General features: G+C 37.9%; 1 protein-coding gene across 1 annotated transcript in view; it reads left to right on the top strand.

Moving 5' to 3' along the window:
- Nucleotides 1–24202, top strand: part of LOC117972646 (1,4-alpha-glucan-branching enzyme-like) — a 268712-nt gene that overhangs the window by 169809 nt on the left and 74701 nt on the right. The window contains exons 12-14 of the mRNA XM_059028691.1: nucleotides 4764–4874; nucleotides 6016–6187; nucleotides 21861–22045. Of these exons, the coding sequence (XP_058884674.1) occupies nucleotides 4764–4874; nucleotides 6016–6187; nucleotides 21861–22045 (468 nt within the window). The remainder of the gene's footprint in view (nucleotides 1–4763; nucleotides 4875–6015; nucleotides 6188–21860; nucleotides 22046–24202) is intronic.

Below are 24202 nucleotides of genomic sequence, written 5' to 3'. Positions count from 1 at the left end.
TTTTTTTACGTAATAAAAATAATTTACATTAAAAAATAAAAATAAAATAAACTAAATATTGTGCTGAAAAAAAAGTCGAAAACTTATGATGGAAATGATATATGTACCCCAAAGTGTTCTGAAAAAAAGGACACCATTTCCAAGATACTACTGTAAAAAATTGATTTTTAGTGAATTTGTATAGAAAGCGAGTCAAATACAGCCAAAAAACACCTGGTCCTGAGCCCACTGAAAAGGGTTAAACACGCCAGGCTGCTCTAATGCTGGTGCCTAAGCACCAATGACGCAATCTCTCTTCCGGGAGGTTCTCATGGCAATAAGCCGTGGGGCAATCAAAGCAGTCTTTCTCAGCATTGTCATTGAATACGGCTAGGTACTAGGAACAAAAAATGAGTATCCCTACATGCCAATGTTGATGATACACTTGAAAAACGTCATACAGGAAACGTGTCTACCGCCACATATTTTTAAGTTTAATAGGACAAGATAATGAGGAATCTCGTACTTGACTGTAGAGAAATAAATTTGACAAATTACTTTTTTTTTATCAAAAATACTTTATATGGGGGGCTCCTGAGTGGTGCATCCAGTAAAGGCGCTCCACGTGGAGTGCAGGATGCGCTCTATAGTCTGGACGTCGCAAGATCGAATCCAGGCTATTCCACAGCCGGCCGTGGATGGGAGCTCCCAGGGGGGTGGCGCACAATTGGCCAAGCGTCGCCCGGGGGGGGGGAGGGTTAGGTCGGCCAGGATGTCCTCGGCTCACCGCGCACCAGCGACCTCTGTAGTCTGGCCGGGTGCCAGCGGACTTGCCTGTAAGCTGCCCGAGAGTATGTGTGTGTGTATATATATACGTATATATATATATATATATATATATATATATATATATATATATATATATATATATATATATATATATATATATATATAAACACGGCTTGGAAAAATAACAACCTCTGATTGGTTAAACAGCATCACATGACTGTGCGTATATATAGCATATAGCACGGCTTGCATACTAATGAGCCGCTTCACACTAAATAAATCACTACGCACCACTACATTCTAAATTCCATGACAAACTGCCATTTTATTTGTTATTAGTTACATAAAGTCAGGCACGACTTGGACGCGAGGGTGTCAGACAACTAACAAAAGCATATTTTGAGATCTAAAAGGATGAAAACGTAAATATGTGTGCTTCGCATATAACGAGTTCACAAACTCACTTCAAGATCCAGCTTCAGTCTCCATCACAGCTGCTCTCCTTACTTCCTCCGTGTCATTTGAAACTCCGCCCATTATCACAGCTTGTGGCACTTTCGAAATTTCAGAAATTCACAGTAAACTAACGTATGCAATTTATTTTTAATAAGCGAACAATGAATTAAATTAAATATGGGACTATATTACACCGCGGATGTATACACATAATTTAAATGTGTTTGTAATTATTTAAATTATTTTTCTTCCCACAAATGATAGGTAGCCGTGTTATAAGCGGTATAAACCACTTCGGGCCATGTGGTTCCAATGATATATACCACTTCTGTGGTGGTAAATATCATGTGAACCGCACGGCCCGTGGTGGTTTATACCTTACATATCTATTATGCAAGCTGTATATAATACACACACATTCTCCCTATATTGGTAAAAGGGTGCATGTTATTTTCTGTATGATGATAGAAAATTGTTGGCAGGATGATAATATTGGAAAGTATTGTTATTTTATCCAGACTTGACTCATTTGAATTGTTGGTGAATTCCAGCTTTTTACATCTTTGACTGTGGTGATTTAGTAGCTAGATTATCCAACATCCAGAGGGAAGAAGCCTTTTGAATTGATGGAATGAGCTTAATATAAAATAAACTTTATTAGGCAGATAATAACATAATCCAAAAATCCCCAAATCTGCCACAAGGAAAAATAGTTATTGAAACTTGCTATTTGATATCATAAAAATGCTGCCTGTATACTAGTGTTCTGTGCCTGAGGGTTTTTATGATTTAAATTCAGCAGCAACACATTTGCACAATAACCGTACACTACTTTTAAAATGTTCATATTTTAAAACCCCTTCCTTTTCTAAAGCTATACTGAATACTTGTCGTTTACCCATAACTATCCACGGATAGTGTGGACCCAGAGCACTTATAAAATGGCCACTGCTCTTCCGTACTCTTCCATGCATAGTACTTAACCTTTTTTTGGTGGGTAGTAGTTGCAGGTTAATCCATTTATTAGGGATAGTCCAAGATTAACTGGTGTTCGTAAGAAGTTGTGTGGTATGGTACAGACGTCATAATCACACACTACAAAGATCTTCTTCTCCCAAACCACTGGTCCGATTGAACCAAAAATTGGCACATATGACCCTAGTACGGTTATCTTTTTAAGATTTGGTCAAGGGAAGTTGCTACAATAAAAAACATGGCGGCCACGTTGGAAGACATCATCAACATACAAAACTGGCTACAAAAACCTTTGACTCTGAAACCGCTAGTCCGATTAAACCAAAAATTGGCACCTTCTTTAACCCTTAGCGGTCCATTTATTCAGCGCGTCTCAGGTGCATCAGGTCCAATTTATTTTCATACGCGCAGTTTATTTTAGACGCACTGTTTAAAAGTATTTTTTTTCACAGTAAAACAGGTTTAAAAGGCACTGCATATCAACAGGACATTCAGTACTGCATCTCCAGCCCCGACCCACCCCTCGTTCGCTATATTTTTCAAATACCTCTTAATAATAGTACATACCGATAAATCATCTCTTGAGCACTTGTTTTATCACCAAACTCCTCAATAATGCGATCAAAGTCATTATTTTATTACTATAACATCTAAAAAAAAAGCCCTGCAAATGTCTGTAATGTTCTTTGAACGTTGGATGCGGAAGCAGCTATCTTGTTTGTTTATCTCTGTGTTATCTATGTGGTGTCGGGGCTATCAGTATTCATGAGATACGCCCTTTTTTTTCGGCTTCTCTCGGCTCCTATCGGTCTCACTCGGCCATTGAATGGTTTTCTCGGCTTTTTCCGGAGAAAAAAACGACTAGAGACCTGTTTTTTGCGTCTTTTTGATGATGTCGGACCAGGTTCGACATAGGACCGCAAAGGGTTAAAGGTTGTTCAAGGGAAGCTGCTACAATAAAAAAAAAAACATGGCTGCCACATTGGATGACATCATCAACATACAAAACTGGCTAATAACTCCTTATAGAGTGCAGATAGGGCCATGGTTACTATGGAACATATAAAGTAACGCATGTATGCTATATCAAAAAAATTAATTGCCTGTGACCTCTCCTAAAGGTCAAATGTAAAACTGGCTTGTTACTCCTGAGCGAGTGCACATAGGGTCATGGTTACTATGTAAAAATGCCATTCTGCACTATTTGCTGAAGTGTTTGGTACTGGTACTGCATTCTGCACTATTTGCTAAAGTGTTTGGTACTGGTACTGGCACTGGCATTCTGCACTATTTGCTAAAGTGTGAATACTCTTGAATACTCTTCACTCTCTCACCTAAATCACCTGGGGGGGGGGGGGGGGCTGTACCCGGATACAATACTGCACAAGAGCTTCCGGGAGACTTGGGTTCTTTCTCCTGGCTAGCAATGAGATTGGAGGTTCATGTAATTATGGCATTACCTTTGCTCGAGTACAGGGCTCGAGCATCCATGTGAAGAGTTTCGTGAGTAAGCCGTGGTTTTAGAACATGTTTCATTAATGTGTTCATCTCAGCCTTGCTTGAATTGCTGTTCTGTTATTGAGTAATAACAGGACTGCTGGCAATGGAAGAGTAGTGCCCGGTTGTTGTGTAATTAAGTGATATAGTGCATTAAGATTATTTATATGCGCCAAGGTTAAACAATTCTATTATTGTTATATATTCTATCGTTATAATAATGCTTATGTGTTATCTGTGAAAAAATGACTGAATAATTTATTTTTAGACCACATTTTAGCAAAATACAATTAAAAACAAGAACATTTTCATTATCTATTTAATTTCCAACAAAGGTGTCTGATAATAACCTTAAATGTAATGTTTTTAGTTAATCAAATGAATCCAATAACGTTTAATGTAGCCTACCATGTCACGTGTCAGACCATACAAAAGACATTATTAGACTAACAAGTGCATACACGAGAAAAGCAAAATGCTGCAAAATGGCACAGAACTGCAAACGTTCCCAACTGTTCATATTATTTAAGCCATTGAAAAATAAAAACCATACTGAAAAATGGGATGGGGGACTACCAAAACACAAAATTGTATTTCTCCTTTAAGCTAATGAAATATTTTTGGCTCCATCTTTTGGCTTTCAGCAATCATTCCAGTCTATCAGGCATTGAATCGATACTGTATATCATTGAACTTAAGTTTGGTTCATGTTTTCCCACTCCACTACTTGAAATTGTTTCAGTTCCTCTATGGGCATTGATTTCTCTTTTGTGAATGTCTATCAAGGTGATCCAAGGCATGCTCTATACAATTCATGTCTGGCCTTTCAGAAACCAACTTCAGAATCTTAATGCCATTTGCTTCTTTTCATCCCATATAGGCTGTCGTGTTTGAAATTATTGGGTTGTACATCTAAAATTAAATAGGTTCAAGGCTGTCCTGTTTATAAGTGCCATAAGTCAGGCACATTTTTTATACTTTTATATTGAGTTGTTTTGATATTGGTGAATGTATTTGTTACTGCTGTATCTGGCCTGTGTACTAAACTGACTTATTTGGTTTTACAGATACTTAAGGAGCTGAAGGATGAAGACTGGAATATGGGCAACATAGTGCACACATTGACAAACAGACGATATGGCGAAAAATGCATTGTATATGCAGAAAGTCATGATCAGGTAATGTGATTGTTGATGCTTTAAATATAATATAGCTGCTTTCTTCTGAGTGTCAAGAAAAGAAATGGCAATGCACGGTTGTGCAGCTTGTAATAATAAATCATTTTGTTTTTGTGTGCAAGGTTTGACTAGTTAAGAGATTCTGTGTATTTTATTTTTCTTATGCTTGGATACACTAGTGCTTAATACAGTTGCGTTTGAGGCAATTGTTTTATGAGGGATGAAAAAACATATTCCTCACTGTTGTAATGAAATGTTTTACAAGCAAATTCTTTTAGTACAACATTCCTGCCTCTATATATATATATATTTTTTCAATCAATAAACAACCATTCATGGATTGGCAAAACACTTTCCATAGGGTGTTGGGCTACTGTTACCTGCCAAGACGGTATTCATTCAACATTGATTCAAGTCTGCAAGGTGTTTAAAGTGTTCTGATGGTGACCGTTCCAGTGCTTCAGGGGTGGGTTGGGGGAGGGAGGCATTACATCTTCTGCCTAGTCTGTTCTCCAGACCCACCACTTTTAAAACAGTGTTCCTTATGAAATATTAGTAATTTGAAGGTTTTACTCATTTATTTTATTTTATTTGTATTTGTATTTTAAGACATTTAAAAAGACTTCTAGTCAAAGTGTTTCTTTTAGTATTTCTTAATTTGCACTATTAAGTGTTTAACAGTTACAGATGATACAAACTCACAATCACATTTTCTTTAGGTAACGTATCCTTGCATCTCATTACCAACCAAATACATTTTGGGATCTGAAATCTTTGTAAATTATTTATGTTCATGGTGCTTTTTTGATTAATAGTCATTTTTGTTGTACCTAGTTTATCATTTGCTTGTGCTGAATACTCCTCAATCTGCTATTTTAGTAAATGCACTGTAACAACATGAGACATTTTGTCAAAGTAAAAAAGTATTGGTATACACTATGCAAAACGTGACTACACAGCCTAGAATCTTATATACACAAGGAAACACTGAAGAAATGCTGCATACATGAATTACTGTCAATATTGTGACCAGATTGTATCAGCCCCATCTTGTTTTATTATGACCTTAGACATTGCTACAGGCACATATTTGTATACAAAGCTTAACAACCTTTTTGCAATGTTTATTGTTAATTCACAGGCACTTGTTGGTGACAAGACATTGGCATTCTGGTTAATGGATGCAGAGATGTATACAAACATGAGCAAGCTGTCTCCTTTGACACAAGTCATTGATCGTGGAATACAGCTTCACAAAATGATCCGTCTCATCACTCATGGACTTGGAGGGGAGGGCTACCTGAACTTCATTGGTAAGAAATACATTTTAACTGGAGCTACACAATGGTGAAAACTGTCTGGTGATAAATAATCCCCTTTCAAGTACAAAATGTAACCATTACCTCATGGGTATTCCTCCTTGGAATCGATATTCCAAAGCTGCACGTAGTGCCCATGACGCAGTCATGCCCGCCCCTAAGGGCATAAAAGAGACTTCAGTCACTCAAAACTTATTAATTTTTCCTTTCACTGACCCTGAGAGAGAGAGAGATGTACGAACAGGTAAGTACACATAGTGTTATATCTGATTGTTCACTTGTGTTTATCGGTTCACGTTCTGTGCACTTAGCCGTGGTTGTTCGTTAGTCCCTCAGCGTTCTTGTGCTCCACATGAAGCCTGCAGCTCCGCTGCACCTTCCCCGGGATCGAACGCCTTAAGCCGGCTACTGGTGCTCTCTCGTAAGCTGCTAGCTTTGGTTGAAGCATAAAATAAAAAATGTGTTTTTTATTATAAAAAAATATATTAAAATATCAGTAATTGTTTTATTACTGTTTTGTGTGAGAAGAAATTGTTTACTCTGTTGTAGTTTCTGCCTTTTCCACAGAAATGCTAACGCGGCTGCTGAGCTCAGCTATCCTGCGTTTGAACAGAGACACGCACGCTGGGTCTATCTGCTTGCAGCTTTTCCCACAGTGTCTCTGTACCTTGTAGCATTTCACTTGGTCTGCAATATTCCTTGCAACAGCTTTGGTATGTCTACCCATGAGGTAATGGTTACATTTCGTACTTGAAAGGGAACGTTAGGTAATTATCATAACCCTGGTTCCCTGAAATAGAAATGTAACCATTAACCTTCAAGGTTGTTGCATCTTTTGCAGCAGTCTTGAGGGAAAAATGATGACATTTTGAGTGACTGCAGTCTCTTTTTTGCCCTCGGGGGTGGGCACGACTTCGTCACGGGCACTACATGCAGCTTTGGAATATCGATTCAGGTTTGACGGTATCAAAGGATTAATACCCATCCATGAGGTAATGGTTACATTTCTATTTCAGGGAACCAGGGTTATGATAATTACCTAACGTTCCCTTTTTCTTGTTTTACAAAAAAAACAAATTACACATTGATATATGAAAAATGTTCTGTCTGGCAATACGAGAATTTTGAGGTGTACTTTTTAATAATTGCTTGTAGCTGAGGGGGCAACCTCAGAAACCACCAACATTTCAATATCACGATGAATACTCGTTACATTCAACAACTAACCTTAACGTTTATATTCTGCCTGTATGGGAAAATATTCCATGATGTACACCATCAAATACTTCACCTTTTCTATTCCTGGTTGATAAAGACCAAATGCTTTGAGATATTGGCTTCATGATCATTACACAACCCACAATATTCTATGATTCTCCTTTTTTAAACAAAGATAAGAAATTCTTACTCTCAGCACTGCATTTAACTCTTTCATACAAAGCTACTTCACAGAAAGACTAAGTATTAAAAAGGTAATAGCAAAGGACCCTGCACAGGGAACCTATTAAAAAAGAAAGCCTTATTAGATCAATGTTAACTAATTAAGCATTAATCCAAATAGGGCTGGGTAGCAGCAGTGTCTTCACGATCCAATACGCATTGCGATACAAGGACCACGATACGATATGTATCATTACACAGTAAATTAAGCATGAAACATAAAAATCACACAGTTGTCTCATTTGCTTATGCAAGTGTTTGCAATAACACTGATAAAGCATTTTGGTCCAATAAGCTTCACGACCTGTTTTGCTTTTGTTTCCTGTTTATACATTTCTTTAAAACAAAATTACAAATCAGGGCTCTAGACAAAGTTTTTCCCTCTGCTGGGTACTGCATTTCAAAGCAAAGACTCAACCATGAGCACCAAGCCGCTTTCAAAAGAACTCCAGGACAAAGTTGTTAAAAGGCATAGATCAGGGGATGGGTATAAAAAAATATCAAAGGCCTTGAATATCCCTTGGAGCACGGTCAAGACGATTATTAAGAAGTGGAAGGTGTATGGCACCACCAAGACCAAGCCTAGATCAGACCGTCCCTCCAAACCGGATGACCGAGCAAGAAGGAGACTGATCAGAGAGGCTACCAAGAGGCCAATGGCAACTTTGCAAGAGCTACAGGCTTTTATGGCCAAGACTGGTCAAAGTGTGCATGTGACAACAATATCCCAAGCACTCCACAAATCTGGTCTGTATGGTAGGGTGGCAAGAAGGAAGCCATTACTCAAGAAAGCCCACCTTGAATCCCGTTTGAAGTATGCAAATAAACACTCAGGAGATTCTGTAGCCATGTGGCAAAAGGTTTTGTGGTCTGACGAAACTAAAATGGAGCTTTTTGGCCAAAATGCAGAGCGTTATGTTTGGCGCAAACCCAACCAAGCGCATCACCCAAAGAGCACCATCCCTACTGTGAAGCATGGTGGTAGCAGCATCGTGTTATGGGGATGTTTCTCATCGGCAGGGACTGGGGCACTTAGAAGATAGAAGGGAAAATGAATGGAGCAAAGTACAGAGAAGTCCTTGAGGAAAACCTGCTGCCCTCTGCAAGAAAGCTGAAACTGGAACGGAAGTTCACCTTTCAGCATGACAATGACCCAAAGCACACAGCTAAAGCTACACTGGAGTGGCTAAGGAACAAAAAGGTAAATGTCCTTGAGTGGCCCAGTCAGAGCCCCGACCTAAATCAAATTGTCCATCAATGCTTCCCAAGGAACTTGACAGAGCTTGAACAGTTTTGTAAAGAAGAATGGTCAAATATTGCCAAATCTAGGTCTGCAAAGTTGGTAGAGACCTATCCCAACAGACTCACAATTGTAATTGCTGCCAAAGGTGCTTCCACCAAGTATTAACTCGGGGGTGGAGACTTATGATCTTTCAGTTTTGTATTTTTAATAATAATAATCATCTAGTTACTCACTTTTTTTCTCTCTTTTTCAAGTCCCCATGATTAGTGATTGATTTAAAATGTCTCCCAAACAAATAATATTTGAGAGGTTCCACGCCCATTTTATGACTAGACACACTTTTTCCACGATATCATTTTCTCTTGTGGAGCAAGTTTCCTACTAAGGAACAGATAATAGGGTGTTCTTCGCCCTGAATTTTTTGTGATAACACTACTCCCAACTCAACCTCAGACACATCAGTGTGTACAATAAACTCCTTCGAGTGACTGGAATGTCAGTTCTGCCTCCCTACTCCATTTTTTCATAACAGGTCCTCTGGCTCTGGTTAAGGCAGTCAGGGATGAACCTCCTATAATACCCAGGAAAGCCTGTCCTTTATTTAAGACCAAAGCCACTTCTAGATAGCTTCCCGTTTTACTGTGGTTTAACTACACCCCGCCCGATAGTATAACCCAGATACTTGGCCTCCCCCAAACCTATCGAACATTTTGCAGGATTATCGGTTAACCCTGCAATCCTGATAGAATCTAATTCTGCCTATACTTTAACTACCCAGCTGCCCATTTATTTTCAATATCCATATCAAAAATTGGTATTATTATTTTATTTTATTTTTTTTGCTGATTTTTCATTCTTAGTCCTTAAGTAAGCAATTTGGACAGTTTTTAAAACATGTTTGCCTTATTAAAAATGCACACTTTTTTATTGTTATTATGAAAAACAGAAATATATTATTTCAATAAAACTTAAATAACTGTTTACAATTGTAGCATTATAACAATATAAATAACAAAATAACATGCTTTTTTTTCAATGGCAGCATTGTATATAAGTGTAAATAACATACATGTTTTTCTTTTTACAATTGCAGCATTATCAACAGTGCAACAAAAAGTCAAATCACTTTTTAGAAATTATTTTTTGTGCTATAGATTTCAAAGTAGACACCCTTCAAACTCTCTTCAATGCTAACGTCTATCTAGTACATGCATCAGAAAACTTGCGTCACAAATTTTCAGTCGTCATTTACAGGGTGATTTGATGTGGTAAACTTTCTGTCATCCACTGTTTTGGGTACTGGTTTGTATCATTGTTATTTGCATTATTATCTGTGAAGCGTACTTCATCAGCAGAATAAATCGGTTCCTTATAACTTCTTGTAACATCAACAACAAAATAAATTCCCTCATCTCATTCCCTGTAGCTCGCTGGTGGGCCGGTCTGTCAAGCACATATCTTAGGGACTGCTGCCATCTGCCAGCAAAAAACTGCAGACTATTATACCATATAGTCAGCTTATTTATTTACTGAAGCACGTTGAAAAGATGTGTTAAACTTTGCAGATGCACATATAACCCCCTGCACGCTATTCTCTATTGCAGGATAAGTAGCTGGGTGGTTAAGGAGATCTGTCCCAGTCAGCACTATGTATCACCCCATCATCAATATAGGCTGCAGTGTATTCCCTATGAGTCTCATTATTCTATCCATCATTCACTGGAATGTAGCTAGGTGTCCATGTAACCCAAATGGTAAAACCATGTACTGAAACAGCCCCTTTTCTTTGGCTTGATCAGTGAGGGGAACTTGCCATTAACCTATTGTGAAATCTAAAGTGTTGCGATATCTACAGTACCCAGCCTGTCTATTAGCTCATCCACTCTAGGCAAACCTTTGATATACTGTTGCAAGTTTGGTAATCATTACAGAAGCAAAGAGAACCATCAGGTTTTGACACCAATACAATCAGGCTTAGACTGACTGTGAGACTCCTCAATGACCCCTAATTTCAGCATTTTTTATCTTTTATCTCACTGATAATTGCTTCTCTTCTAGCCTTGGGTATATGATAAGGCTTTAAGTCTAGTTTCTACCTTGGTTGAGTTACTACATCTTGTTTAATAACCTCAGTTCTCCCCGGTGAGGCCGAAAACAGATCTAAATTTTAACATATAAAATCCCGAGCTTCCTGTCCTTAAGTAATTAGGGCCTTATTCACTTTAGATTTCATGCCAACAAACTTATCTGCAATTCAGTCCACTAGCCTCTAGACATCCAAATAACCAAATTATCTAAATAATAAGTATTTTATTTACACATTAACTATTGGCAAATGAGTAATTATGGTCTAGAAATAGAGGTGATTTAAGTGATGAATTGTGCAATCAAGGCTTTCTGTTTTAGAAAAAAAAATAAAAAACACTCTCTTAACATAGATCACATATTGTCGTATAGCTGTACCCAACTAGAGTTATGTACAGTTCCATATTTTTATGTAATTTGCACTTTATCTTTAGATCATTGCTTCAATCAAAATGATTAAAGAGCTTTCTTGATTTAAAATAATCAATATGTCATCACAAGCATGTACATTTAAAGTAATAAGTGCTTGTGTCTGTAGCCCTTTCAACTCTTCTTTGTGTGAATCAATCAGTGTCTTAGTTGTATGATAATAATCTGTAATGTTAAAAAAATTACAAATGAGCAAATCTTGTTTAAATCCTCAGTGGATTTCTCATGGCCCTAATCATAATGAAGAATAACGTATACAAAGTCTCACCAGTAATTGCAAGCAGGTGACATTTCAAAACTTAAATTTAGGTTAGGGGGCTTCTTTTTTTTTTTCCAACACAACTAATACACTTTCCAACAAAAAATCCAGTATCCTGGAGAAATAAAAAGATCACATACTATATATATCCCAACTGCAGTATAGAAAATGTTAAAATAGCATCTGTATTCTTAAAAAGTAAACCTTCAAACTGGTAAAAGAAAGTGTTAATATTTAGATTGCAGAAGCGGAATATGACAATATAAAGATTACAGTAATATGATTAACATGTTTACTGTCCTACAGCATTTGAAATACTGTGAAATGTGACCAAATAACATCCTATGCCTTGGGCCTTGGCCTACAGAGTTTTAAATCCCTTTTAGGGTATTAAGAATTGTTTTATTTTTATTTGCATGTTTATTTATTTCCTAGTTTTTATACCAAATTAAATGCCTTAAAGACAAGCTTACTTTTATCCAAATGATACATTTAAACCTCAGACAAGGTGCAGAAAGTGTCTGGATGCTGTTTAACATTTCTGTCTCCTGTATACAGAGAGTTAATGTTAAATCACTTGTGATCTTATGCATTAGTTGCATTCTTCTCCATTTTTAACTAATTGTTGACAGCCACCAACACAAACAAATAAGTCATTAATTGATATAGCATGTTATTATTATTATTATTATTATTATTATTATTATTATTATTATTATTATTATTATTATTATTATTATTTTAAAGGAACTGTTTTTTTCTATGTTTTGATCTGTAAATTACCAAACTTAAAGGATTCAATTGGACAGGAAATAGGTGAATGAACTCTGGGAAGAAGTACCTGTTTTGAATTTTTTTTTTTTTTTTTTTTTTGGTATTCTTATATGCAGAAATATGTTGTTTGTTTATAGAAGAGTGGCTTATTTTACATGGAAAAACAGATTCTGGCTTTATAGCCAGCTGCAAATTATCAGATGTGTCTTAACCAGGCTGCACCAACCAAAGATAGAAAATACAAAATCCAACGATATAAAGTGTTTAACCTTTCAGATTTCACCTTTGTATTTATACTGCAGTGTCACAGTTTGTAACCCCATTATTCATGGTATGTACTGTTAACACTGACTTTCACAAACACAGGTGTACATAAAGCACTTTATTTAATATACATTGGGAAAAAAGCTGTATTTTCTGGTTACGCTTCAATGAAGGCATATACATTTAACACCAGGAAGAAGTCTTAAAAGAGGTTACATTTGAGGTGTTGAGGTGTCTGTGCAGCCCTACGGCCCCGACTAGGGATTGAAAATAACGGGACAGCTTTTAAAATATCCCATGTCACTGGAGAACTGCACACTGTGGGCCATTGATAAGGCAGTATTTATTACACTGTTTATCATGGGTTTCATGACCTCCGTGAAATGTACCCATTGCCTTGTAATATAAATTCCCAATTCTGAAAGAATAGTGTAAATGTACATATGTTTTTAGAACCTAAAAATAAGTACAGCAAGCGTCTGCCTTATTGATACACTGCCTGTTACACTGCATTTAGGAACCTGGCTGCTGGTTCAGTTTGCTTCCGGTTAGATTGAACACACTTCATAGAGCTGCACGATTTATTTAAAATGTCTTCGACCAAAAAGACCACCTGTATCAAAGATTGGAAATACTTCTGCTAAAGATCGCTCTGTCCTGTTCAAGCCGGCCTCAGGTGTTTGTTATTTTTTTTATTTTACTTTTATTTTGTTTGATATTTCACTGATGGTGAAAATAGAATGTCTTTTTAAAAGGTGGCCTTAAAAAAACAAAACAAAATCAATTTGGCATTTACTGTTTTTCAGGTAAGCATTTAAATATTTAGGACTATTTGTTGTATAATAACTCTAGAGAAAATGATCAATTTTGAATGTGCTTTAATAAATATTATGTTTAATCGTGAAATATCTTGATTTTAGACTGAAATAAGCACATTTTTACCGTCAAAAAAAATACAGCAATAATTTTCCCTGATCCGTGATAACCCACTCTGGGCAGCAGTATGATTGATCAGCTGAGACAGCACAAGACATGTATAAAACATTTTGTTTTTGCAGTTGGAGACAGTAGGTAGGTTTTCCATCTAGAGCAGAAATAATAAAAAAAAACTTAGGTGTCATTTTTGTCCAAGACCTCTTTGCCAGATTGAGAGGTATTTTTCCAGACAGGATGCTGAGCCATTGATGCATGCTTTTATATGGTCAAAAATTGATTATTGTAATGATCTTTTAATTGGTATTGGTAGCACTGTGATAGTATTTAATATTGTTTGCATGTTAACTAACTGCATTAAACCACGAATTCCACCTTCTGATCACTGGTTCCGGTGGAAGCAACACTGCTAGGTTACCACTTTAATTGGCAATGGACTCCTTGTAACCAGCATATCCACATCAGGGAAACGTGTGTGCCAGATATCACTAGCCAGGGAAAGAATTTGTGCATTGCAAGTAACATGAATTGCATTGGGCATTATTCCTTGAACACATCAGAGAAAGTTTTGCGCATGTACATTGCGTTGTCAGAGAGAAATGCTGAGACCTTTTTTAATTGGAAGCTGTAGTTTACAACAGCCTTTACTACAGCTTGCGTTACAGTTGAGAAATGTGCAAACTCGAGCTGAGCAGGCTGAAAACGAGAAGATCATTGTCTTTATTTTATTTTGAAGGTTCATTTCGCGGACGATCCCATATTTCATGATTTCCGCGAAATAAGTAGACCCCTACTTATAAAGCACCCAACACAGCAGCAAACACTAATAAAAATAATCACATTTTTTCTGTAAGGTCCCTCAGGTCATAGAATAACACATGTTTATACATGTATTTCTTTGACATCACCAACACCAAGTGAAATACATAGTACTGTAATAAAAAAATTAAAAAATAACTAACTGTCACAAAGACGGCCGGAGTGGGTGGCGTCAGACCAGAAACAGGAACACAAACGACAGAGACTTGGAGTTTGGTGGAGCTGAGCGAATGGTTTCGCTCAGCATTTAATAAAACAGCACAGAAAATAAAAGGTTTGAACAGACAAAAACACGGGACACGGCACTTGACGCCAAAATAAACAGACAGACAAAACGGATTAACACTAAACAAACGGTGCACGGAGAGACAAACAAACACGGTGAGTACAAACAAAACACTTCTCTTTACTTTTACGATCTTAATTACTCCTCTCTCTCTCTCACCCGTTCTCCTCTTCCGAACACCCAACCCTGACTGAATGAAAATGTGCCTATTTATACTGTTGTGCTGGGATTCAATTACTAATTAATTATTCACTTGAATCCCAGCACGTGAATTGATTCTGTGCAACCCCGTGCTCACATATTACATTTAACCAGCACGTGAAGTGATTTGTGCCCTCCTCGTGCCTACATACAAATCTACACTTTTTAAATATACGTGAAACACAGACCCGTTTATATCCCGTGTACCAATCTATACACCAACATTAACATACGCACACATACATACACAGAACACACAAATGCACACAGGGGCGGGGCACTTTGCCACACTAACATTTTATGGTTTCTGAAGTACTTTATAATGTCCCTCAAAGTGTTCTGAAAAAAAGGACACCAATTCCAAGATGGTACTTTAAAAAAGAAAAAAAAAGTTTTTTGTGAATTTTTCTGGGAAGAGTCAAATTAGGATTGGAACAATAATCGATAATATCGATAATCACGATAATTTTTTGAAGCGATAATTTGATCACGGTGAAAAATTATTATCGATAATCATAATTATCTTCCGTGAAGCAGGAAGCAGCACTGAACTGTCTGTGTGAGGCTAAAACATGGTCTGTGTGAGCACTGCGTACATTGTGAAGTTACAGTAAGTTGATTTTAAACAATATTGCCCATTGGAAACTTGTGTCCCACTACACCAGATATTACTGTGGCTGTCTCTCTATTGAATAATTGTTTAGCCGACATAAAGACTTAGTTGCAGCAAAACCTCTTACAGCTTAATTGCAGCAAAACTGAGGTAATGTTAGTGGGTTCACCACATCAGATCTCAACGGCAGCTGATTTTAGCCTTGAAATTGATGGACATGAGATCAGTTCCACTTCATTGGTTACCAGTCTTGGTGTGAGATTTGACCCTATGTTATCATTTGAGGATCATATTAAGAATGTCTGCAAACTGTCTTTCTTCGACCTTAGGAACATTGCTAGACTTAGATCCTCATTATCTATGAGTGATGCAGAAAAGCTTACACTTGCCTTTATTTCATCAAGATTGGATTACTGTAGTGCTCTTTTTGCAGGTATCTCCTCTGAGGTTATCAACAGGTTACAATATGTTCAAAATAGTGCTGCCCGTATTCTCACTAAGACCAAGAAACATGAGCATATATCTCCTATCCTTGCTTCTCTCCACTGGCTTCCAGTCAAATATAGGGTTGATTTTAAGGTTTTATTACTAACTTAATAATCTTTACATTCTCAAGGTCCTGCCTATCTTAGGGATCTGCTTCAGTATCAGAGAGCTAAATGAAAATTGAGATCTGGTAACAATGTTCTTGTGTCTGTGCCTAGGACTTGTCTGCGCACTATGGGTGATCAGGCTTAATGCTCTTTAACCCCACACCTATGGAACGACCTGCTGGGCCATTTGAAAAATTGAGACTCAGCTGATGTTTTTAAATCTAATCTTAATACTTACTTCTTTCGATTGGCTTTCTGTAAATGATTTGTTGTTCTTACTCTTTGTCTATTGAAATGTCTGTTTTTAAGCTGCTTTGTGAAGTGCTTTGTCATTTTTAAATTAAAAGCGCTATACAAATAAAATATATTATTATTATTATTATTATTATTATTATTATTATTATTATTATTATTACCTAGTCTGGTACCAGATACCGTTATTGTTTTTTTAATGGGGGGGCGGGGGGTGCACATATTGATATCACCAAAACTTGTGGTTTGTTTCTATCAATGTGTCTGTTTGAAGACACATATACTGTGTATTGTGTATAATTCAGCATGTTACTGTAGGTACATAAGTAAAGATAGATTGAAAGAAAAAAAGTGGCTGCACATAAATGGCTGGCACAGCTGAAAGTTGGCTTTACCTCCTTGAGTGATGCTGATACTGTAATGTTTTCAGTTATGTTATTTATCAGCAAAGGTTAGGGTAGCTGTACCAGAAATAAATGGACAGTAGGTTCATGGATCATGCTCCTATAATATTTTGAAGTCATGTATATACACTGTTATGGAGAACCCATCTTGAAAAGCTCCTACCCATAATTTGATATGATGAGAGATGATAGAATACTAATATTCTGTTTGGTGCAGAAGATTGGTATTCTATTATGTTGGTGGAGTTCTTCCTTTAGTTTGACTTGGGGAGGTGCATACCCATACTATGTGGTGTGTCCTTATCTATACTCTCTGTTCTGCAGTCATTGTACCCCTGCCCTTTAGAAGGCCTGACACTATTTGCCTTGCATCTGTGTTCAGGAGTGAATGCGCCTCATTTGATGCAGATGGCATTCCTTCAGTGTATATAAGATGTGTTATGACCTTAGTAGAATATGTTTCCTGTGCCTAATACTGAAAAATGATTTTGAACCACAACAGTTGTGAAACAACGTATATTCATATGTACGTGGGCGCTTCTCTCTCATTTGTAAAATTTACCAATCTATCATCCACTTTGGATAATTAGCATGCATAGCACCTGTTGTTATCTCATGTGACATTATAATAGTCACAAAAATGTGATGAGTTTATAAAACATCTACTAAATGCTGCCTCGATAGAGTATGGTTCAACGCACTTCTGAATTCATGTATATTAGAATAATACAAGCCCAATTAACTTACATCTGCTGTTTGTATTGTTTAATTAGGGGCATTGTAATGTGTCTGCCTACTTGTTAATCATAATACATGAATATGATTCATGCATCCATATATCTGGAAAACTGCTTAGAACTTGGAATTAAACTTAGCATAAGATATTTAGAGTATTAGATTCGTGCTTGGCATGTATGGGTTGTTTGTCTGTACATCCATCCATCTAGAGCAGAAATAAAAAAAAAACTTAGGTGTCATTTTTGACCAAGACCTCTCATTTGAGGCACACAAACACAAACATTGCCAGATTGAGAGGTATTTTTCCAGACAGGATGCTGAGCCATTGATGCATGCTTTTATATGGTCAAGAATTGATTATTGTATTTTAATTGGTATTGGTAGCACTGTGATATCTCGTCTGCAACTTGTACAAAATGCTGGAACTAAGAGACAATATCAAATCACTCCTGTGCTGGCATCTCTACACTGGCTTCCTGTCCGATTTAGGATAGATTTTAAGGTGGTGTTATTAACCTATAAGGCTCTAAATGACTTTGCTCCACCTTACCTTAAAGATCTTTTAACACCATATGTCCCCAATCGGTCACTCTGATCTGAGGATGCCAGGTTACTTTCTATACCCATTATTCAGGAAAAAAAATCAGGTGGTTCAGATGTTTCAGCTATATTGCACCGAAATTATGGAATGGCCTGCCCAGTACTGTAAGGGAAGCTCCCTCAGTTGATGTTTTTAAATCTTGATTAAAAACACATTTTTATAGTCTGGCTTATCCAGTTATCTAAAATGCTCTTATTGTATTACTTGTATTGTAACGCTTGAAATGTTTTTGCTTACGATTGTAAGTCGCCCTGGATAAGGGCGTCTGCTAAGAAATAAATAATAATAATAATAAAAATGATATTCTCTATACTATTTTTACTTTTTAGCATTATTTATGTTAAATACTTTTAACTATTTTGTGGGTATTCTTATTATTACAATTACTGTTTGTTTTTTCTTTAGTTTTTTCCCCTTGTAAAGCGCTTTGCGGCGGCCCTCGTTAAGGCACTATACAAAAAATAGAGATTGATTGATTGATTGACCTGTATGTCACATTTAAATGCTTGCATATTTCTGGAGCTTATCCAACTTTGATCAAACATTTGGCGTTTCTTATGCTATACTATTCTACATACCAATGATATATCTCATTGTCTAATTTTGACCATGAAAGGGGTATATGTTCTGTTATGTCATGTTATGTATATGTTACTGTTAAACCTTAGAGACATGTCACAGGGGATTATTTGATCAGCCTATGATGCTGGTAAATCCCCGTGCTTGGCTTGATCACCTATCTGTAGTTATCCTTGGATTATCTATAAAAAATAGGTTGATGCAATCAAGGTACAGTACAATGTTGGTACTGTTCTCATGCGCTAAAATGATCCACCTGTTGCTTATCCTGGCAGGGTATTGGATGACATAAAGTTTATTTATTGAGTGTTTTACATGGAAGAGATCTAATAAGAAACCAGAGAAAACAAAGGGGTTTTAATCTTGGCATTTTCTTTTAATCGATTTATCACCCCATCTGGATGATTAATTAATCTATTATCACACCTGTTTGCTAAAAAATGCAATTGTAGTGAAAGACCATTAAAAGTAACACTTGGTATTAATGCTATTTTTTGCAAGCATTTACAGTGCTCCCTCGCTATAACGCGGGTCTCGGAGGACACACAATATGAGTGTTAAGATTACAGTTATGGATTGGCCATCTCAGTCCCCAGATTTGAATCCCTTTGAGATGTTGCGGATTGACTTGAAGGCTGCTGTTGCAAAAAGGAAAGAAAAGTCGATTGCAGAACTAAAAGCTGTAGGCTATGTGTTGAAGAATGGACAAAAATATCTCCGGAAACATGCCAGGAACTGGTTTCAAAATACAAAAAAGACAGCAAGCTGTAAAGGAAGCAAAGGGTGGGCACACAAAATAATAATGCAAGGGCGGCTCTCGAGTGGCGCATCCAGTAAAAGCGCTCCGCGTGGAGTGCAGGATGCGTCCTATAGCCTAGAGATTGCAGATTTGAATCCAGGCTATGTCACAGTGACCGTGACCGTGCTAGGGGGTGGCACACAATTGGCCGAGCAATGCTCGGGTACGGAGGGTTTAGGTCGGCAGGGGAATCCATGGTTCACAGCACACCAGTGAACCCTGTGGCCTATAGGGAGCCTTTGGTTCTGCAGTGGAGCCACCAGATCTGTGTTGTCCTCCGGCAGTATAGGTCTGGTGGCCTCGCTGTGGATCTGCAGTGCGAAAAATGACGGATTGGCAGGAGCACGTTTCGGAGGATGTGTGTTCCAGCCGCCATTTCCCAAGTCGGCAAGGGGTTGCAAGCAGTGAACTGATATACAAATAATAATTGGGCATTACAAAATTGGGGAGAAAAACCGGGGTAAAAAATGGCAACGAATAAATTTAAAAAAATAAAAAAATAAAAAAAATAAATAATGAAAGGGTGCCCAAATATTTTTTAGTCAAAGTATGACATTTTGTTTTTGCATGTTATTTTTAATTGTAAGCGTGTTATGTAATAATTTGTTGTTTTATTATAAAGCTGAATCTCTAATTTATATCTTTCAATAGAACATTTAGAAATAATAGATTTCTTTGTGGTTTTTCTCATTTTTTTAAACTGCCCAAATACTTTTGTCTGTGACTGTGTGTGTGTGTGTGTGTGTGTGTGTGTATTTGTGTGTATATATGTTAAGGACGAAACCCGGTGTTCTGTTGAGTCTAGTTTTGCCCGGGCCAATCTAGTTTCGCCAAGGGCTTCTGTGCGAATCCCACAGTTATCACTTTTTTTCGGCACTCGCCCGTGTCCAATCGGGCGAATCTAGATTGGTCTAGGGCGAGTCTAATTTTGTCCAACGCTTCAAAATCAATGCTGGGCGAATCTGGTTGCCCATGCCCATTAATTTGGGCGAGTCTAGTTTCATCCAAAGCTTCAACATCTATGCTGGGCCAATCTAGTTTTGCCTATGCCAATTATTTGGGCAAGTTTAGTTTTGCATTTCTACACTCTTCCCCTGCCAGCTTCCAAGTGCGTGCTGGGGTACCTGTCTCTCGCCACTTCTGACAACAATGTAGCAATGGTGTGCTGGGTTTCCAGCGGTGGTGCAGAAAAGGCAGGACACCAGGGCTGGTTTTAATAGCAGTTAAAACCACTCTTTTTTTAAAACAGTTAAAGTCCAGTCAAAAAGTATTGCCCCTCCTTAACAAACGCATGCAGGTGCTCAGTGTTTGGTATTTGAGTTGAGTTAAAATTTGCCAAAATTAGTTGATTAAGAATCTGTATAAATAGCCATTCGGAAAGACATGATTTTAATTAATGCAAGAACAGTGACAGATACGACCATGCCCCGCTTAAGTAATGAAGATCACCATGTTGCTATCGGCATGATTGAAGGCGGCCTGCCTGTGAGAGAAGTTACCCAGAGAATGAGATGTTCTGCATCAACAATCAGCAGACTAGTCCAGAGAAACCAGGAAACCAGCTCTGTGAGGGACAGGCCACGTCCTGGAAGGCAGAGGGTCACCACACCGGCCCACCACGTTGTGGTGAGCATTGTGCTGACTGTTGTGTTGTTCAACAGGTGGGGCAGTGGAAGTGTGATGATGTGGGGAGGAATCTCCTTTAACACAAGAATGGCTTTGGTGCAAATTGAGGGCAACCTTACTGCTCAGCAATACATTAACAGAGTCCTTGAGGCAACAGTTTTTCCATTCCTGCAAGCCAATCTGGAAGTGTCGATTATCCAGCAGGACAAGGCAAGATCACACATTGCTAGCATTACAATTGCACGACTTCAAGAAAACAATGTCAGGTCTTGCCGTGGCCAGATTTTTCTCCTGACCTGAGTCCAATAGAACATCTGTGGGACCAGATCGCCAGTGCCATCCACAAGCGACAACCACGACCAACAAAAACTTGCCAGCTGGCTGCAGCTGCACAGGAAGAGTGGCGGAACAGAAGTATATCCAGAGGCTGATCAAGTCAATGTGTCAATGCTGCCAGGATTGTGTTAATGCTTAGGGAGGTCATACCCAATGCTAACTTTGTAATGTTTTCCTAATGACAGTGTGTCACGTTTCATACTGAAAACCTGTCGCGATTCTTTGATCTGCATTTTTGTTAAGATTTTCTGTGATTTTGTTTGATATTTATGTTTAAAATATATGATTAAATCCATTAGACCTGAGTGTTGCATTTCCTTTGTGCATCAGTATGTGTGTATGCGTGTGTGTGGTAAACTTGACATCATAATTACATTTTCTGCTAATTTACAGGTAATGAATTTGGTCATCCAGAGTGGCTAGATTTTCCAAGAAAAGGAAACAATGAAAGCTACCATTATGCCAGGAGGCAATTTCAACTTGTGGAGAAAGGTGACCTCCGCTATAGAGAACTGTATAACTTCGATAGGGATATGAACAGAGTGGAGGAGAAATATGGCTGGCTCTCTGCCCCACCAGTAAGTAAATTGTTTCATTCACCAATAATGATTCATGATTATCAACTGTTATTGGCCTAAGTCTTCCCCCAGCTTTCACCAAGTCTGTCAGTAAATGACCAACACTGTTCATTATGTTCCTGCTAAAATCTGTACTTTGTATCTTAAAGGGTACATATGGACCTTTTTATTTTATTGTGTTACATGTTCCCATGTGGTGCTACAACTGTTTACGTAAGGTGTGTGTATTGTTTGAATTATTTTTTTTAAATATTTTGACCACTTTTTTAAACTTTTAAATTGCATTCCCTGCCTCAAGATGGTTTCACATGTACCCTAATGGACCTCTCAGAACTACGTTTCCCATCATCCTCCTGCTCACATATGTAACAGATGGATTTACCAGCGAGCAGGAGGATGATCTGTGCAAAGAATACTGTTGATTTCCATGACCTAGTTATATTTTTTTGAATGGCGTCATCTGCTTTGGTTACAATTTTAATTGATAGATATTCCCGTATTTCACTGTAATACCAGATTTTAAGCAAAGTAAAATTATTGTTTTTTCAGACCTATTATTATACCATGCTCCACTTATTGTTTTAAAAAAACATCCTTTAATTTACTGTGATATATCTTGAATTAATACAGTGTAGTATAGTTATGCCATAAAGTAAACATTTTTTTATATCTGTCTGTTTGAGAAACTTTAATTTCTTTAGTATAAGCTTGTTCTTTCTCGTTCTCTAGACACCTGAAGAAGGTGTTAGGTGTATTATGTCTTCTAGACATCTATATAGTTCTATATCTTATAACAGTTATGTCAGACCCCCATTAGACCCTACCTATCAATAAAAACAACAATTTTATATCTGTTAAGAGTGCTGTACTGTGCACAGATTGGAAAGTAACATTTGTAATATTTCTTTCCTTATTGGAAACATAAATTCCTGTAAGAAAATGGAAACTGAGTATAATATTGTTATTTATTTTACTTGACACTAACAGCTACAGTAACATATATGGTATCTGAAATGGATGAAACCAAAAGGTAACCCATTGTTTTTAAATGGTAAAAAGCTTATAACAAATATTAATGTATACAATTCTATTTTAACATCTATGCCGTAAAAACCTAAAGTGTAAAGCTTTAATATCTCCCACGGTTTCAGAATAGTTGAAATCACAACTAGAATATTGCAAGTAAAGAAAAGAATTGACTGGATAAATTGTAAAAATGACTTAAGGACTTTGTAATTGATGACTGTCACAAAGACGGCCAGAGTGGGTGGCGTCAGACCAGAAGCAGGAAGGAATACAAACACAGAGACTTGGATTTTGGTTAGGCTGAGCGCGTGATCGCGCTCAGCATTTAATAAACAGAAAATAAAAGGTTTGAAACACAAAAACACGGGACACGGCACTATACGCCAAAATAAAGAGACAAACAAAACAGACTAAACAGTGAACAGACAAACGGACAAACACGGTGAGTGAAAATGTGTCTCTATATATACTGTTGTGCTGGGATTCAATTACTAATTAATTATTCACTTGAATCCCAGCACGTGAATTAATTCTGTGCAACCCCGTGCTCGCATATTATATTTTAAATGCACGTGCGTGATGTGCAATCCCGTGCCTAAATACAAATCTACACTTTTTAAATATACGTGAAACACAGACCCGTTTATATCCCGTGTACCAATCTATACACCGACACTAACACACGCACGCATACATACACAAAACACACAAATGCACACAGGGGCAGGGCACTTTGCCACATATACCCCCCCTTGTGCACAGCACACATGGCCTCAACGGCCACCTCCCCCCTTAAAAACCCAAGGGAGGCTTCAGTGGGCCCTTGGCTGGCAATGCTGTCAGCACCCCTGCCGGTAGTGGCACGGCTGACAGCCTGTTGGTCCCGTCCTGCAGCGAAAAAGCTGCGGGGGCAGGTGGTCCCCCGACCTCCCCCTTCTTCGTAGCCGGCAGCTCCCTCCTGTGGGGCTCCGGCCACAAGAACTCCTGCAGCGAAACTGCTGCTGGGGAAAGTGGTCTCCAGACCTCCTCCCCCTTCTTCGTGGCCGGCAGCTCCCCTTTCTGGGGCTCCGGCCACCGTACTCCCTGCGGAGGTACGGGCAGCAGAGGCAGCTCCTGCTCCTCTGCTCCGGG

This window comes from Acipenser ruthenus, chromosome 8, assembly GCF_902713425.1.
Source record: "Acipenser ruthenus chromosome 8, fAciRut3.2 maternal haplotype, whole genome shotgun sequence".
NCBI classification, from domain to species: Eukaryota; Metazoa; Chordata; class Actinopteri; order Acipenseriformes; family Acipenseridae; genus Acipenser; species Acipenser ruthenus.
The sequence above is the reverse complement of the archived record's forward strand: the minus strand, read 5'-3'. Positions and strand labels throughout refer to the sequence as shown.